General features: G+C 46.8%; 1 protein-coding gene across 4 annotated transcripts in view; it reads right to left on the bottom strand.

Moving 5' to 3' along the window:
- rbms2b (RNA binding motif, single stranded interacting protein 2b) overlaps positions 1-17178 on the bottom strand; it is a 353672-nt gene continuing 336494 nt past the window's right edge. For 2 of the 4 annotated variants that reach the window (XM_085972725.1, XM_085972728.1), the window contains exons 6-14: positions 13822-13901; positions 13491-13600; positions 11428-11474; positions 10639-10732; positions 8412-8462; positions 7755-7910; positions 5654-5734; positions 1949-2036; positions 1-113 (exon numbers count right to left, since the gene is read on the bottom strand). In XM_085972725.1, the coding sequence (XP_085828851.1) occupies positions 1956-2036; positions 5654-5734; positions 7755-7910; positions 8412-8462; positions 10639-10732; positions 11428-11474; positions 13491-13600; positions 13822-13901 (700 nt within the window). In that variant the 3' untranslated portion in view covers positions 1-113; positions 1949-1955. Of the gene's footprint in view, positions 114-1948; positions 2037-5653; positions 5735-7750; positions 7911-8411; positions 8463-10638; positions 10733-11427; positions 11475-13490; positions 13601-13821; positions 13902-17178 lie in introns of all 4 variants that reach the window. The other 2 variants (XM_085972726.1, XM_085972727.1) reach the window with 2 other exon arrangements.

The raw sequence follows: 17178 nt of genomic DNA, 5'->3' as shown, positions 1-17178 counted from the left end.
TCCAAATCTTGTGCAAAAATTTCTCTCGTTTTTGTTTTCCCTCCAGAGCAGTCTGGTTTCTGGTTCACACCGATTCAGGAGAGCTGATTCTTTTCATGTTCTCACTCTCGCATCTGTAAGGAAAGAAGAGGCTTAAAATAGATCTGTACCCATCGCTCATTTTATTACTTGTTCTCGAGATAGATGGTGGGCGACCTCGCCCCCGAGTTGCCCTGAAGTGGTGGTGGGCCGCCTTGTCTAGTGATTGTGTTTCTCCCCTACAATTGAGGGGTTTGCTTACCCACTTCAGCCTCAAGCACATAACGTAGGCCAGACCAGGTAGGGATGGCAAGCTCCTTTCCCTGAAGGACATTAATGAACAAGTTGGGTTTTTATGACAACCCAGCAGCTTCCATGGTTGTTCTTTTGTTTCTGGTGCCAGCTCACAAGTTACCAGATTGATTGATGTTAACTTTACAATTTGCCTTAGGTGGGACTTGAACTCTGCACCTGCAGGTTGCTAGTGGGGTACCACCCAAGCACTACACTACTGTACCTCTTTCCTTATGCTGGAGTGTGGTTCCAAGGGTATGTATCATCTACCCTCTGGTACCTCACCCACGTGGCTGTTCATATGCGGGTCTCGACAGTGAGTGTCTGTAGTCACGCGCTTGCCCTCGTTACTGCCTCGCCGAGATTTTTTTTCGGTTAATCTAAAGAACGATTTCAGTACGGTGTGAGTAAACTTAAGAATGACTTTTTCTATCCAAGTATTTGACCATGACAAACTAGGGTTAAAGAGTGCCTGTCTCCCAGCACTCTGCTTATGGGTTTGAGTCCCAGGATCTGAGCTCTTTGATGCTAGTTTTGATAATTAGCCTTAAGCTATGGCGAGAGCTCTGAAGACTGAACCATATGCTTGTTCTGAGCTCAGGGTGATGGGGAAAGGAAGGATGGAAATAGAGTGGAATCTAGAGATGTACATCCGCAAGGTATCAATCAATAGATTTTTGAATATTAAGGGAATCAAGGGATATGGGGATAGTGCAGGAAGGTGGAGTTGAGGTTGAAGATCAGCCATGATCTTATTGAATGTCGGAGCAGGCTCGAGGGGCCGAATGGCCTCCTCCTGCTCCTGTGTTCCCTCTAAGCTGCGTGGCTCTCTGCCAGTCCTGCGCAGCCTGGGACCGGCTTTTCAAATGTGAAATTTCCCGCATGCGAGAAACGTTGAATGGGTCGCACAGCCTGTTAAAAAGACTGCGCACCCAAAAAAGTTAGGGGGAATCATTATCCTGCTCCTATTTCTTATGTTCTTATGTGCTGAGGTCTGAAGCTGAAGATTGAGTTCTAAACCTATGTTGTAGCCCATTTCTACTTGACTTTTGTATGCTACCCAGCTCTGATCACACTTTTGCTGTTCTCCAGGTTGTTTTTGCTCATTCTCTAGTCTCATTTCCCCTTCTTCCTGGGTCAGAGTCTTGACTTGTTCAGACTGTCCAATCGTTCAATAAATAACGTTGGCCAGATTCTCAGGTCCTCGGGTTAAAAAGCTTGGCATCAAAACACAGCTTTGTTCCAAGTGTCGAGCGCGGGTTTGTACCCATCATTCCTTGCCTATTGGCCAGAAATACCTCAGTAATATTGGGGACATGGCTTTGGTTGTGGGATAAATGTCACATGCACAGGAAATTTGTAGCCAATAGAAAATCCAGCCACGGCATTGGGGGAGGCCTCAGGTCAGGCCTTGCCACCGGGAGGAAAAAAACGGGAAGACAAGGCCCCTCTCGTGCACTTCATAGCAGATGGCATCAAGAGTGGCATTGGCAGTGGCCCAGGAACAGGTGGGAGTCCAGAGAGAATGGAGGACAGGAGGAAGGAAAACATAATGAACAAAAATGTGAGGATTAAAGGCTGAGAGTAATGGAACAGGTGCAACAGAAATTCTGTACTGATAGGATTAGCCTCCTACCTCAGGTTTACTTGTTGTGCTGGTAGGAATAGGTTGCATGTTCAGAGGATGTTTCCATAGCAACCTGCTGCTGCTGGCCACTGGGTTCCTGTAATGGGAAAATATGAAGCTGTTACACAAACTTTCCAGTTTCATTTACAATAAAGACTTGATGAAAGAAAAAAAAGGAACGATGGAGACTTTGAGAAATCGTACGAATGATTGGAGTTTAAAAGCCGTGAGCCCAGTGTTCTCTCCCTCCCCCACACAAAGTACTGATCCGAAAACAAGGTGAGTTAACATCTCCGGAACCCAATGTGCAGCAGATTATCTTTTAGAATGTGGATTTGACCAAGCACATGATTCACAGCAGGTGGAACTAATTTAAGGCCCAATTTAAGCAGCTCGTCTAAAGCTTCAGTTACATCTCCTGGTCCATGGAGCGCACGCAGCAGCTGGTATGCTGTTGCCAACGGTTGTGTGATACGCATCGCCGGGTACAGCAATGCAAGAGCAGCGCAACAGAACCAGGAGATGGTCTATTGGTTTAAACTTCCAGGTGCCTCTATCCTGGCTCTTGGTAAACTTGCTATTTCCCAGGACTCAGTAGATCACTGAGGAGGGTCTCTTTGCTCCAGTGGTGGTGAGGGCTAGGTGGCCTTGCACATCTGAGGCCCAGGTTCACAGGTTCAAAGTGGCGAAGGTCCATCAGCAGTATATAGGAAATGAGTTTGGCTAGTAAACTGGTTTCCTGGTAAGTGTGGGCCCAACTACCCGTAAATCAGCACTCAACTGCCATACTCACCCAGAAGGGCTGAGAGGATGGGAGATAGCAAGAAATACAAACGTTTTAAGGTTGGAGTTTGGGAACTGTGGAGGAAGTACTTCTCTGTATCTAACCTGTGGTACAGTTAATCTCAAAGTGCTTGATATTGATAGTGGATACTAATTTTGAAAAAGAAATCTATTCTCTGGGACTGACTTGGTTAGCAATTTAATGTGGAGAAGTGTGAGGTAATACATTTTGGGAGGAAAAGCTCCAGGGTGAGACACCTAGGGGTTCAAATCCATTATTCCAGAAAGTGGGAGTGCAGGTAGATAAAGTCATCAACAAGCCAACAGCATTTTGGATTTTATAAATAGGGGCATAGAGTACAAGAATAACGAAAGAATGCTAAATTTATACAAAACATGGGTTAGGCCACAGTTACGGTTTTGAGCGCCCCATTATGGAGAGGACATTCAGGCCTTAGAGAGTGTACAGCGTAGATTAGCCAGGGGCAGGCCAGGGATGGGAAACTCTCGTTAGGAGGAGAGACTTGAGATACTGGAACTATTTCCATTGGAGCAGAGCAGGCTAAGAGGGGATTTAATAGAAGAATGTAAAAAATATGAAGGGTTTTGCGAGTGAATGGGGAACAATTCCTCCAGTTGGGGAGCCATCATTTGAAAATGATCGAGGGCATGAGGAGAGGGGTTAGGAGAAATTTCTTTACACACATGGAGCATGGGTTGCTCGAAGCAGAGACCATTGCACATTTTATGGGGATACTGGATAAATATTTGATGCAGAGGAAGCTACAGAGCTAAGAGGAGAGAGCAGGGCAGTGGGATCAGTTTGGATTGCTCCAGCACAAACGCATAAGATGCAAGGGGAGGACATATAAATTGGCCAGAAAAAGCAGCAAACCTGAGGATTGGGAGCAGTTTAGGATTCAGCAAAGGAGGACAAAGGGATTAATTAAGAGGGGGAAAATAGAGTATGAGAGTAAGCTTTCAGGGAACATAAAAACTGACTGTAAAAGCTTCTATAGATATGTGAAGAGAAAAAGATTGGTGAAGTCAAGCGTAGGTCCCTTGCAGTCAGAATCAGGGGAATTTATAATGGAAAACAAAGAAATGGCAGACCAATTAAATACATACTTTGGTTCTGTCTTCACAAAGGAGGACACAAATAAACTCCCGGAGATGTCGGGGAACATAGGATCTAATGAGAGGGAGGAACTGAATGAAATCAGTATTTGTAGGGAAATGGTGTTAGGGAAATTGACGGGATTGAAGGCCGATAAATCCCCAGGGCCTGATAATCTACATCCTAGGGTACTTAAGGAAGTGGCCCTAGAAATAGTAGATGCATTGCTGGTCATCTTCCAAAATTCTATAGACTCTGGAACAGTTCCCATGGATTGGAGGGTAGCTAATGTAACCCCACTATTTAAAAAAGGTGGTAGAGAAAAAACGGGGAATTATAGACCGGTAAGCCTGACATCGGTAGTGGGGAAAATGCTAGAGTCCATTTTAAAAGATGTAATAGCAGAGCACTTGGAAAACAGTGACAGGATTGGACAAAGTCAACATGGATTTACAAAAGGTAAATCATGCTTGACTAATCTACTGGAATTTTTTGAGGATGTAACTGGTAGAATAGATAAGGGCGAACCAGTGGATGTGGTGTATTTGGACTTGCAGAAGGCTTTCGATAAGGTCCCGCATAAGAGACAAGCGTGCAAAGTTAAAGCACATGGGATTGGGGGTAAGGTACTGACTTGGATAGAAAACTGGTTGGCAGACAGGAAGCAAAGAGTTGGAATAAACGGGTCTTTTTCCGAGTGAAGGCAGTGACTAGTGGAGTACCGCAGGGATCGGTGCTAGGACCCCAGTTATTCACAATATATATTAATGATCTAGACGAGGGAACTAGATGTAGTATCTCCAAGTTTGCAGATGACACAAAGCTGGGTGGGCGTGTGTGCTGTGAGGAGGATGCAGAGAAACTCCAGTATGATTTGGACAGGTTGGGCGATTGGGCAGATGCATGGCAGATGCAGTATAATGTAGATAAATGCGAGGTTATCCACTTTGGTGGCAAAAACAGGAAGGCAGGTTATTATGTGAACGGCAATAGATTGGGAAAAGGGGAAGTGCAACGAGACCTGGGTGTCCTTGTGCACCAGTCGCTGAAGGTAAGCATGCAGGTGCAGCAGGCGGTTAAGAAGGCAAATGGTATGCTGGCCTTCACAACGAGAGGATTCGAGTACAGGAGCAAGGATGTCTTGCTGCAGTTGTACAGGGCCTTGATGAGACCACACCTTGAGTATTGTGTGCAGTTTTGGTCGTCTTATCTGAGGAAGGATGTTCTTGCCATGGAGGGAGTGCAGCGAAGATTCACCAGACTGATACCTGGGATGGCAGGAATGACGTATGAAGAGAGATTGGGTCGATTAGGCTTATACTCGCTGGAGTTTAGAAGAATGAGAGGGGATCTCATTGAAACTTATAAAATTCTAACAGGACTAGACAGACTAGATGCAGGAAGGATGTTCCCGATGGTCGGGGAGTCCAGAACCAGGGGTCACAGTCTAAGGATAAGGGGTAAGCCATTTAGGACAGAGATGAGGAGGAATTTCTTCACCCAGAGAGTGGTGAACCTGTGGAATTCTCTACCACAGAAGACAGTTGAGGCCAATTCATTAAATATATTCAAGAAGGAGTTAGATATATTTCTTAAGGCTAAAGGGATCAAGGGATATGGGGAGAAAGCAGGGACAGGGTACTGAATTTGGTGATCAGCCATGATCGCAGTGAATGGCGGAGCAGGCTCGAGGGGCCGAATGGCCTACTCCTGCTCCTATCTTCTATGTTTCTAAATGCGATGGGACGAATGGCCTCCTTCTGTGTTCTACACCACAAGAAAAGGCAGCGAGTCTCGAGTATGAAGGAACTTACCTCGACAGACACGTTGGAGGGAGGCATTGGGTTGTACTGGGGAATGTACGTCCCTTGTATTGCTGTAGTGGCAGGCATGTACTGGAAGAAGATGTAGAAACAAATTGATTATTACAAGCAACAGACAAGCTCCACAGCTATTCTTTGGCCCCATTATGGGCTCAAATACTGCAATACTGCAATGAAATAAACTGCAATACAACCTTTGGCTGACGGCCGTGGGCTGAATCCCAGCACAGGCTGGTACCTCGCGGAAAGGATGGTGGAAAAGGGGCAGGAAGAAAATGTAACCATGGAGCCTAAAATGGCAACTTTTTTTTTGGCGGTATGTCATCAAACCTGCATTCTTATTTAATATGAAAATTGTATTTTCCACAAGATACCAGCATTCTTAAAAAAAAGAGCAAGATGGCACCTCATCACATCGCCCAGAAACATTCCCAAAGCACTTCAGAGACAATGAATTACTTTGAAGTTTTGGTAGGTGGGCAACTATTTTGGGCAAAGCAAGATCCCACAGGCAGCAATGTCAACAACCAGATCGCAGTGTCGGTTGAGGGAGGAATCTTCCCTGGGAGGACGCCTTGCTCTTCTTTCAATAGTGCCATGGGATCTTTTCCATCCACCTGAACAGGCAGGCTTTCACTGTGGCACTCTCAGTACTGCATTGGAGCGCCAACCTCTATTGAGCCCTGGAGTGGGGCTTGTCCCATTCTCTTGGCTTTGGTGCCTAGGAGACCACGTTCTATGCTAATTATAATATTAAAATGGCTTTGGTTACTGCCAATAGTGTGAAGTAATATAAATTAGTCAATTGTCCACTTGGGGAGGTCAAGTGCTGTACCAGCTGCAATGAGCCCACAGACTACTGAGGATTTTCCCTGCGGATAGTATTGGCCACACATAAGCAGCGACTGATGTGCAGTCTCACCTGCTCTTTCTAATGCCTCCTCACATTGACTGGTCTAGGTTAGAGGCAGCTGGCATGGATGTGGTTGACCGGTTACAAAGTTTGCAGGTGATTTTCATTCGCACTTCACTATTGTCCACTGGAGGAAAGGCTCACCAGGGGAGGGAGTGACCACAACAACAACTAGCATTTAGATAGCGCCTTTAGTAAAACGTCCCAAGGCCCTTTTGCAAGAGCGTAATCAAACAAAATTTGACGCCGAGCTACGTAAGGAGGTATTAGGGCAGCTTGGTCAAAGAGGCCGGTTTTAATGAGTGTCTTAAAGGAGGTAGAGAGGTATAGGAAGCAGATGGGGGCCTTGGTTTAACATTGCATCCGAAAGACAGCATCTCCAACAGTGCAGCACTCCCTCAGTACTGCACTGGAGTGTCAGCCTAGATTACGTGGTCAAGTCTCTGGAGCGGGACTGGAACCCATGACCTTCTGACTCAGAAGTGAGAGTGCTACCAACTGAGCCAAGCTGACACTTCAGGTTGTGGGTTTACAATGGCCTTCTCCTCTGTTTAAAGAAAAATTACTACCAGACACCCCCCCACCCACCCCGCCATTGGCTCAACTACATAAGTTCACCCCCTAGTGTGCAACTGAGCTATACAGTCAGGGCCAAGAAGATCCCAGGTTCGATACCTGCTCTATGCTGAGTTTGCTCGTCTCCACCATGGTGGCTGCTACAATTGGCCCTCAGGGAGAGGGAGGGGAAAAATGCGGTGGGACTTCCCACTCCTGATCGAAAATCCAGTAGGGCACTGGCGGTGGCATCCTCCAGCATCTCACCCAGGAGGTCATCCTTCACATATCCGCTTAGGCGATAAATGTTGGAAGGCTATTTGGCCACAGAGGACAGATCAGCCATGGCCGGTCCCATGTCCACGCACATGCACTGTCCAGCAGCTTCTGCATGCTGATTTCAACACCCCTCCCCCACCTCCCTCTCCAGCCCAGGAGGGCCGAGTCCAACTGTAGCAGCCTAGTTGAGAACAGCCAACACAGATTGGGGATCTAACCTGAGACTTTCAAAGTCAATATGGCTCAATACCACTGCGAGCATTGTATTTCTCCGCTAAGCCGTTGTGAGCCCTTGATTTACAATGAAGAAGAAACTGCTTTCAGGTTAGTTATGTACTCACTTACTTTTCCCCACGATCCCAGAGCACTACCAGTATAGGCAGCACTTACCGTTCCTGTGCTGCCCAGGGAGAGGTGACTAAGCTGTTGGGTTAATGGTCCCATCATCGATGTGGGCTGGATAGACATGGTGTGGTCCATCGTGGGAGTTATTACTGTTCCCTTCAAAAACAAACATTACCAACTGTTAAGAGCTTTCTATATGTCCATTCTCCTGGAGGCAGTAACTCACGTTGGGAACATATGCCAAGGCTGTCAGAAGCCCTGGAGCGTGAGGCTGACGGCGAATGCTGAATAAGACAGATAAGTTCCTTATCAAGGCTGGGCAGTCAGAGGGATGAGGCGGCAAGTAGAGGCCTGGGCACCTCCTGGTGCTGGTTAAAGGGCAGTATTGTCAAGGATTGGTTGCCAGTCACTCTCTTGATTGGGGATTGGTTCATTCTTACAAGAAAGGTAAAGAAAACATTGGCTGGAGGGCTGGGGGAAAGTCAGCCAGGATTCAAGCTCCTGATTGCGCGCAAGTGGGTGCATGTCGGGCGAGGACCTGGATGGCCATGGCGGTTCTCCTGCCGTTTGTTGTTACCCTGGTGAAGTGGGCACATCAGGTGAAAAGGACATTTACTTTATAAAATGGAAGGGGAAAAATGAATAAAGGAAGCTTACCATAGGCTGCATAAGGTACGACTGATGATGCATCCAGGATGGGCTATGGACCTGTGGATGACGTAAAGAGAATATTCAACAACAACTTGCATTTATACAGCGTCTTGAACATAATAAAACATCCCAAGGCGCTTCACAGGAGCGTTATCAAACAAGATTTGACACCGAGCCACATAAGGAGATATTAGGGCAGGTGGAGGTAGGTTTTAAGGAGCGACTTAAAGGAGGAGAGAGAGGTAGAGAGGCGGAGAGGTTTAGGGAGGGAATTCCAGAGCTTAGGGCCTTGGCAGCAGAAGGCACGGCCACCAGTGGTGGAGCGATTAAAATCGGGGATGCGCAAGAGGCCAGAATTGGAGGAGCGCAGAGATCTTGGAGGATATCTGTTCATCATCTCCCAATGCACATATCCAACACGTAGCAAGAAAGGGACGTGAAATATAGATTTCGCTTTAAAATACAGATTGAGAGGTGATGGTTACCCTGGTTGATGTGTAAATGTGTCCAAAATCATCAACTGCCCCATGTGAGCTTTGATATCAATTTGTGGCTTAAGGTAATGGTTGCACACAAGAACCTTTAGGAACAGGGACAAGCCCCACCCTTTCAGAGATTTAACCCCACCATTTCCCCATATCCTTCACTCCGTTCTTGCTTATTATATTGCACAATGGTCTTCTCTGACAAGTCTGGACGAACACCTCCGCCAGTCTCCTTTTCTTACTCCGAACTCTTAACTCTTGTTCCCTCTGGGATTTGAACCCTCCGCTGTCACTGGGGGGAGGGGGGGCGGGGAGTTAGGGACACACATGGAGCAGCAATCTATGGGGAGTGGGAAATATGGAACTGCAACCGAGGAGGTCAGTAAAACCCTATTTCATCCAAATTGTCATTGACTGCAGGGCGCAGCGGAGAAGAGGCTGGATCTAAAACCATTGAAATTTAAGATTAAAAAAATGCCATTTCAACAAAACAGAAAGTGTAATAGTTTTTTCCTCTCTGCACATCAAAAATACTCACTGTGCGAAGAGTACTTTGAGACATTGGAGAGATGTGATAAGGCACTACATATAAATGCAAATGCTTTTCCACTGGTTGCCTGTGCACCATATAACTAACCCAGGGAATGGTGTTTGGTACAGGTCAGGCAAATGGAGGCGCAAAAGAGAGGAAGCTAGGGGAGGGGAAAAAAGCATCACACTCAATTACGAAAGATAGCTTCATAAAACAACACAGCAATAAAGATCGGGAGGTGTTTTATAGGGTAAATTTCTCCAATTGTAGCCAATTCCCAATAGGAAATATTGGTTCTAGTTGAGTGAATCATAAAATAAATCTGCAGCTAGTGGATTTCCCATTACTGTTAATGTCCCTCTCACATTCTTGGACAGGAGAATAGAGAAAGCTTGAGACAAACCCTCGCCCACATCTAGCCTCCAACATCTTCATGTTGGAATCTAGGCTGACACTGCAGTGCAGTCCTGTGGGAGTGCTGCATTGTTGGAGGTGCCGTCTTTTGGATCAGATGATAAACCGAGGGGCCCACCTGCCTGCGTCATTAGTGTGAAAGATCCCATGGCACGATTCAAAGACAAGCAGCGAATTCTCCAAGTGTTCTGGACAAGTTCTTCCTTTTATGTCTTTCTCTATTGCAATGCTCCTCCATTGCTCCTTTCTAACCCATTTGTTCTCAGGACCTCAAAACAGTGGACCTTTTTTTCCCAAATCTACAAACTTTAAAAACCCCAAGCTTGGTATCACTCAATAACTAAGATTTACCTCACCTTCTCTCCTACTATTTTCAACCTCCTGCACTAGGGTCGCCATCTCTGGTTGGGCGTATTCCTGGCGGTTTCATCACATGACCTCCCACCTCAAACTGCCCCGCCCCCCACACTCCCGCCATTGGTCCATCCTACAATGCCAGTGCCCACACTGCCTTCCGACGGCCAATTGGAAAGTGAACAGACTCTTTGTTAACCGATTGGATGATTCTTGACTGGCAGTCTGACAGCATTTTTTTCCCCATCTCCGATATTTATGGAACTAATAAATCAAAGAAAATGAAAAAAACCCATTTTTTTTAATGCTCCGATGAGTTTTCACCCAGGTTTGCTTGCAGGAGATTCATCTTCAATTCCTGGAGAGTTGGCAACCCTACCTGCACTTGAGGCCTGAGGCCTTCACTTAGAATACATAGGGTATTGTGGGGTAATCCCCAAGCACTCACCTGATACGAGGACACAGGAGAGGTGATGTATGGCGAGATGGATGTCTGTGCGATCATCCTGTTTGGAGCAATACTGTATGGACTGGAATAAAATCTAGAGCGAGAGAGGAGACAGACAGACTTTAGGCATTGTTAACCATTTATTTATTTTGATGCTCCCCTATTGTTCCTTTGTCCTTGTTTCTTCCCATTTCCACTCTAATCCTGCTTGATTACAACCATGGGAAGCCCTGCCCCACAGATACTATGTGAATCCCAATGATACCATCTCTTGTTTAACCCATGCTTCAACGTTGCAGGAAGGAATAGTGTCTCCTTTCCAAAGAGGCCCTGGAAATTCCCGTGCCAATGTAAAAAGGGGGCAGAACCTGCTGATCCCTTGTTCCTTACCTCTGCACCTGGGGAACTGGGCACTCCACGGGGGCAAAGGTCACAAAAAGTCACCCTTCACCCAGCTAGGCCCACGCAAGGCAAGGAACTGGTGGGCAGCCGGTCCCCATGGAACTAAACCTCAACAGGAGTCATCATCTTCAGGAGAAGAGGGGGACCATTTAGAAAAAAGAAATCCTTTATTCTGTGGGGGTTCCACAAGTAGCTCTGATAAAACGATCGCCTCAGAAGCCCTGGGTTTTCTGGTGGCTGAATCGATAATGGGGAGCGGGAGCCAGTTGCTTGTCCTCCCTCTTAGCCAGGGGAATAGGTGGTGCTGGAGTTAAGGCATTCAACGAGATGGGAGAACTTTAAAACTACATCGGAAAAAACGATCACAGATGAGGCTAAACTACTTACTCATTTTGCAAAGCAGTCGTTGGGTCATAAGTCAGTGTCATTCCACCCTGAGAGGACAAATGAACAATGTATTAAGGTATAGTATATTTATTATCACAGCACCATTTAAACAGACATCTCACTGACAATAAACAACCACCCTCAGGACACAAGAAGAAAATGGAATGAGTAAAGGCCATTTGACCCATCTGCTCCTTCCACAGACCATATGCAGTCTAACCTAGCACAGACTCTACCCCACCTACTTAATCTCTTTCCACAACCTCTGCATAATCTATCCTATCATGGACTCTAGCCACCCAGTTGATCTTCTGAGGGAAAATTGTGCCTAAGTAGCCCTTAATCCCCAACGGTAATTAAGCAAAACTCCTGAATATTTACATCCACATCTCCACTATTCAACCCTAGCCTACTGTCAGTTGACACCCTCAAGCTCCAGGCACGTAGAAACCTTCTTGTCTCATGGTGTTTTTGATTATCACTCTTTATCCCTATAACTGTTCCCAAACATTGTGAATCTTTCATAAGAATTTCAACCAGAAGTGAAATATAACACAAGGGTCATGGAATGGGAAAGATGTGTTTGCACCATGCATGTTCCCCAAGTTATTTATTTTGTAATGCAAACACATGTGGACAATGTGACAGGATTAAATACATGTTGCGTGTTCTGGTATCACCGCCAGTGGTTTGTAACCCCAGTCTTTTCCCTCCTGAACGTATTGACTGATGCTGGAATACGAGGCCAGGCTTGTATTCCCTTGAGTATTGAAGATTAAGAGGTGATCTAATTGAGGTGTTTAAGATGATTAAAGGATTTGATCGGGTAGATAGAGAGAAACTAGATTGATAGATTTTTGTTAGGCAAGGGTATTAAGGGTTACAGAACCAAGATGGTGTTATGATACAGATCAGCCATGATCTGATTGAATGGCGGAACAAGCTCGAGGGGCTGAATGGCCTCCTCCTGTTCCTATGTACCGTTCCACGAGACCTAGTCGCCCTCTGGTACCTCACCCAGGTGGCCCATTCTTCATGTGTGAGCCTAGACAGCGAGTACAGGCTATTCCTCCATTAGGGATATCACACCTAAGTTGGATTGTCCCTTCATTCATTGAGCACTTTCGAGCAGTGGTCACTGGTTAGCGATCAAGAGCAGGGAGACTTGGTGATTTCCTCCCCCTTCCCCATCTTCTCTGGCCACTGAGGCCCAATTACTGCACCTGAACGAGATCACCAAACTCAGCGCAGACCAGAGATCCTCTGGGACCTTTGTAATCTGCGCGGCTCAGTACCATACTGGGCGGTCCAATCACCCATGCGCCTCTGTGAGAGCCCCTTGCATTTTGGATCTTGTTAGGGAGACAACTTGTATTTATATAGCGCCTTTAATGTAGTAAAATGTCCCAAGGTGCTTCACAGGAGCGATTATCAAACAAAACTTGACACCGAGCCACATAAGGAGATATTAGGGCAGGTGACCAAAAGCTTGGTCAAAGATGTAGGTTATAAGGAGCGTCTTAAAGGAGAAGAGAGAGGTAGAGAGGCGGCGAGGTTTAGGCAGGGAATTCCAGAGCTCAGGGCCTAGGCAGCTGAAGCCATGGACGCCAATGGTGGAGCGATTAAAATCGGAGATGCTCAAGAGGCCAGAATTGGAGGAGCGCAGAGATCTTGTAGGGCTGGAGGAGGTTACAGTGATAGGGAGTTGGGGTGGCGGCGGTGGTGAGGCCATGGAGGGAATTTGAAAATAAGGATGAGAATTTTAAAATCGAGGCGTTGCTTAACTGGGAGCCAATGTAGGTCAGCGAGCACAGGGGGTGATGGGTGAACGGGACTTGGTGTGAGTTAGGACATGGGCAGCCGAGTTTTGGAATGAACTCGAGTTTACGGAGGGTGGAATGTGGGAGGCCAGGAGAGATTGTGGCAACAGAGCAATTCCTGCATGATTTGGCCTAATTGCATCCTCCTGGGGTTTGCCCGTTTGTACAGTTGCCACACGCTGCCTTCGAAGCTGTGAATGCCTGAAGCCGAGGTAACAGATACAACAGCGACTCGCTCCTTACCGGCTCCCCATCTCTGGGCCAAGCTCTGCCGTTCTGCAGGTACTTGTTTTGATTTTGCCTTTTTTTCTGTCCGCCATCAGCAAATTTACACAGCAGCGGTTCCAAGGGAGCTACGACAACAGAAAAACACCAACATGTCGGAGAAGGGTGACATTCAGGCCCGGTCCAAGAACTCTCCCCCCCCTGCCCGCCGCTTCGTTATTTTACTCTTTAACCCACGTCGTCCCACTTTGCCCCATTATCTTAAATAAGATCTTTGCCTCGCTTCCCCAACCGTCACCTTTTGAAGAGCACGAAGAACGGTGAAAGGTTCAGGATAAAATGGACTCACCCGGAACTCCTGGCTGCATCTTAATGAATTTACCATTGAAATGAGCAATGATGGCTTCGCATTTCTCAGTTGATTCCATCCTACAAAAGGGAAGAACCCAATGGCACAAGGTTAAAGAAGGCCGCCAAGCGGTGCCTCACGGAGGCCGGGGCGGAGAAGCTAAATCGACTTCAAAAGGCTTAAAAATAGACCCCTTCTCCCCGCCAAGGTGTCCTGTGTCTGCTGACTGCAAAGGCTCCATGTGAAGGGAGTTTGGACAGTGTCAACCCAGCATCGAGTGGACTTGGGCTCATAGCACAAACTGCACATAATCTAGGCTGACTCCAGTGCCAGTACTGAGGGAGTGCTGCACCTTCGGAGGTGCCGTCTTTCGGATGAGACATTAAACCGAGGCCCCGTCTGCCCTTTCAGAAAAGATGCCACTTCACTATTTCAAAGAAGAGCAGGGGATTTGTCCCTGGTGTCCTGGCCAATATTTACCCCCTCAAAAAACATCACTAAAATACATTATCTTGTCATTGCTGTTTGCGGGAGCTTGCTGTGCGCAAATTGCTGTGTTTCCTACATTACAACAGTGACTGTACTTCAAAAGTCCTTAATTGGCTGTAAAGCACTTTGGGACGTCCTGAGGTTGTGCAAGGCGTTATATAAATGCAAGTTCCTTCTTATCACCAAAAGTGGACATGTCGTGTGACTGATCCTCTCGCAAAAGCAGACTTAAAAAAAAGTCATTTTGCTTCCACTAAATTAAATGTTCTTCATAGAATCATAGAATGATACAGCACAGAAAGAGGCCATTCGGCCCATCGTGCCTGTGCCAGCTCTTTGAAAGCGCTATCCAATTAGTCCCACTCCCCCTGCTTTTTCTCGTAACCCTGCAAATTTTTCCCCTTCGAGTATTTACTCAATTCCTTTTTGAAAGTTACTATTGAATCTGCTTCCACCGCCCTTTCAGGCAGCGCGTTCTAGATCACAACAACTCGCTGCGTAAAAAAACATTGTCCTCCTCTCACCTCTGGTTCTTTTGCCAATCACCTTAAATCTGTGCCCTCTGGTTACCGACCCTCCTGCCAGTGGAAACAGTTTCTCCTTATTTACTCAATTTAAACCCTTCATGATTTTGAATACCTCTATCAAATCTCCTCTTAGCCTTCTCTGCTCTAAGGAGAACAACCCCAGCTTCTCCAGTCTCTCCTTGGACACAGTAATGAGAGCTTATAGAATGAAACATGCTTGCTACACTTGGGCCTAGGAGTGCTGATGCTAGCATTGGGTGGCAAAGGTGTTCCACTGTCTTTGCGAGCACAGAGTTTCACCAAAAACCTTCCCAAACAACGCGCTGTCCAAAATTGACAAAAAACATCAAATATTCTGCTTTTAACACAACATTAATCTCTGCTCCATTTTGAGACACTGGCCCCAAAATTCCTGGGGCTGGAGAGGGCACAAACTGCAGTTCTGCCCCAGGGGCCCCCAAGAATATGAGCTGGATTTCGACCGAGCCTTTGATATTCTGGTCAGGGGGGCGGTGGGCAGATCTCCCACCTACATCATGCGGGAGAGTGGGGGGAGATCCCGAGAAATTCCTCCCTTTATGCCCTTGAAAGGCCTGAGCGGATCTCACATCAGCAGAGTCCCTTTAAGGCCTTCTAAAGACCCCAATCCTTCACTAGAGTAAAGCTAATCGATCCTGGAGGGGATTGAATACCTCCCCTGGTTGGAGTGGCTCCAATGGGAGCTAAAGAGTTAAAAATGTTTCTTTTCTTTGGCCTAGTTGAACCTCCAGAGAACTCCTTTTTGCCTCGGAAGAGCAAATCAGCTCAGGCCGTGGTGGCTGCTGTGCTCTTTTAAGCGCTGGCGTCCCACCCTGGCTTTGAAAATGACCCCATGTCCAGAATTTGGGACGGAGTCTCTGGCCTTGGGCAAAAGCAGGTGAGGCCCCAGGATTAACAGGCCTATTTCCCATACTTGCCTCAGGATTTACAGGCCTATTTCCCATACTTGCCCCAGGATTTACAGGCCTATTTTCCTTACTTGCCCAGGATTTATAGGCCTATTTTCCTTACTTGCCCCAGGATTTACAGGCCTATTTTCCTTACTTGCCCAGGATTTATAGGCCTATTTTCCTTACTTGCCCCAGGATTTACAGGCCTATTTTCCTTACTTGCCCAGGATTTACAGGCCTATTTTCCTTACTTGCCCCAGGATTTACAGGCCTATTTCCCATACTTGCCCCAGGATTTACAGGCCTATTTTCCTTACTTGCCCAGGATTTACAGGCCTATTTTCCTTACTTGCCCCAGGATTTACAGGCCTATTTTCCTTACTTGCCCCAGGATTTACAGGCCTATTTTCCTTACTTGCCCCAGGATTTACAGGCCTATTTTCCTTACTTGCCCCAGGATTTACAGGCCTATTTTCCTTACTTGCCCCAGGATTTACAGGCCTATTTTCCTTACTTGCCCAGGATTTACAGGCCTATTTTCCTTACTTGCCCCAGGATTTACAGGCCTATTTTCCTTACTTGCCCCAGGATTTACAGGCCTATTTTCCTTACTTGCCCAGGATTTACAGGCCTATTTTCCTTACTTGCCCCAGGAGTTACAGGCCTATTTCCCATACTTGCCCCAGGATTTACAGGCCTATTTTCCTTACTTGCCCAGGATTTACAGGCCTATTTTCCTTACTTGCCCCAGGATTTACAGGCCTAGTTTCCTTACTTGCCCAGGATTTACAGGCCTATTTCCCATACTTGCCCCAGGATTTACAGGCCAATCCCCCATACTTGCCCCAGGATTTACAGGCCTATTTTCCTTACTTGCCCAGGATTTACAGGCCTATTTTCCTTACTTGCCCAGGATTTACAGGCCTATTTCCCATACTTGCCCCAGGATTTACAGGCCTATTTCCCATACTTGCCCCAGGATTTACAGGCCTATTTTCCTTACTTGCCCAGGATTTACAGGCCTATTTTCCTTACTTGCCCCAGGATTTACAGGCCTATTTCCCATACTTGCCCCAGGATTTACAGGCCTATTTTCCTTACTTGCCCCAGGATTTACAGGCCTATTTCCCATACTTGCCCCAGGATAGTGGTTAGCACTGTTGCCTCACAGCGCCAGGGACCCGGGTTCGAATCCGGCCTCGGGTGACTGTCTGTGTGGAGTTTGCACATTCTCCCCGTGTTTGCGTGGGTTTCCTCCGGGTGCTCCGGTTTCCTCCCACAGTCCAAAGATGTGCGGGTTAGGTTGATTGGCTGTGATAAATTGACCCTTAGTGTTAGGGGGATTAAATACATGGGGTTACGGGGATCGGGTGGGATATGTGTCGGTGCAGGCTCGATGGGCCGAAATGGCC

The sequence above is a fragment of the Somniosus microcephalus genome, chromosome 33 (assembly GCF_052327205.1).
Source record: "Somniosus microcephalus isolate GS21.2 chromosome 33, FLI_Smic_1.0, whole genome shotgun sequence".
Lineage (NCBI taxonomy): Eukaryota > Metazoa > Chordata > Chondrichthyes > Squaliformes > Somniosidae > Somniosus > Somniosus microcephalus.
The sequence above is the reverse complement of the archived record's forward strand: the minus strand, read 5'-3'. Positions and strand labels throughout refer to the sequence as shown.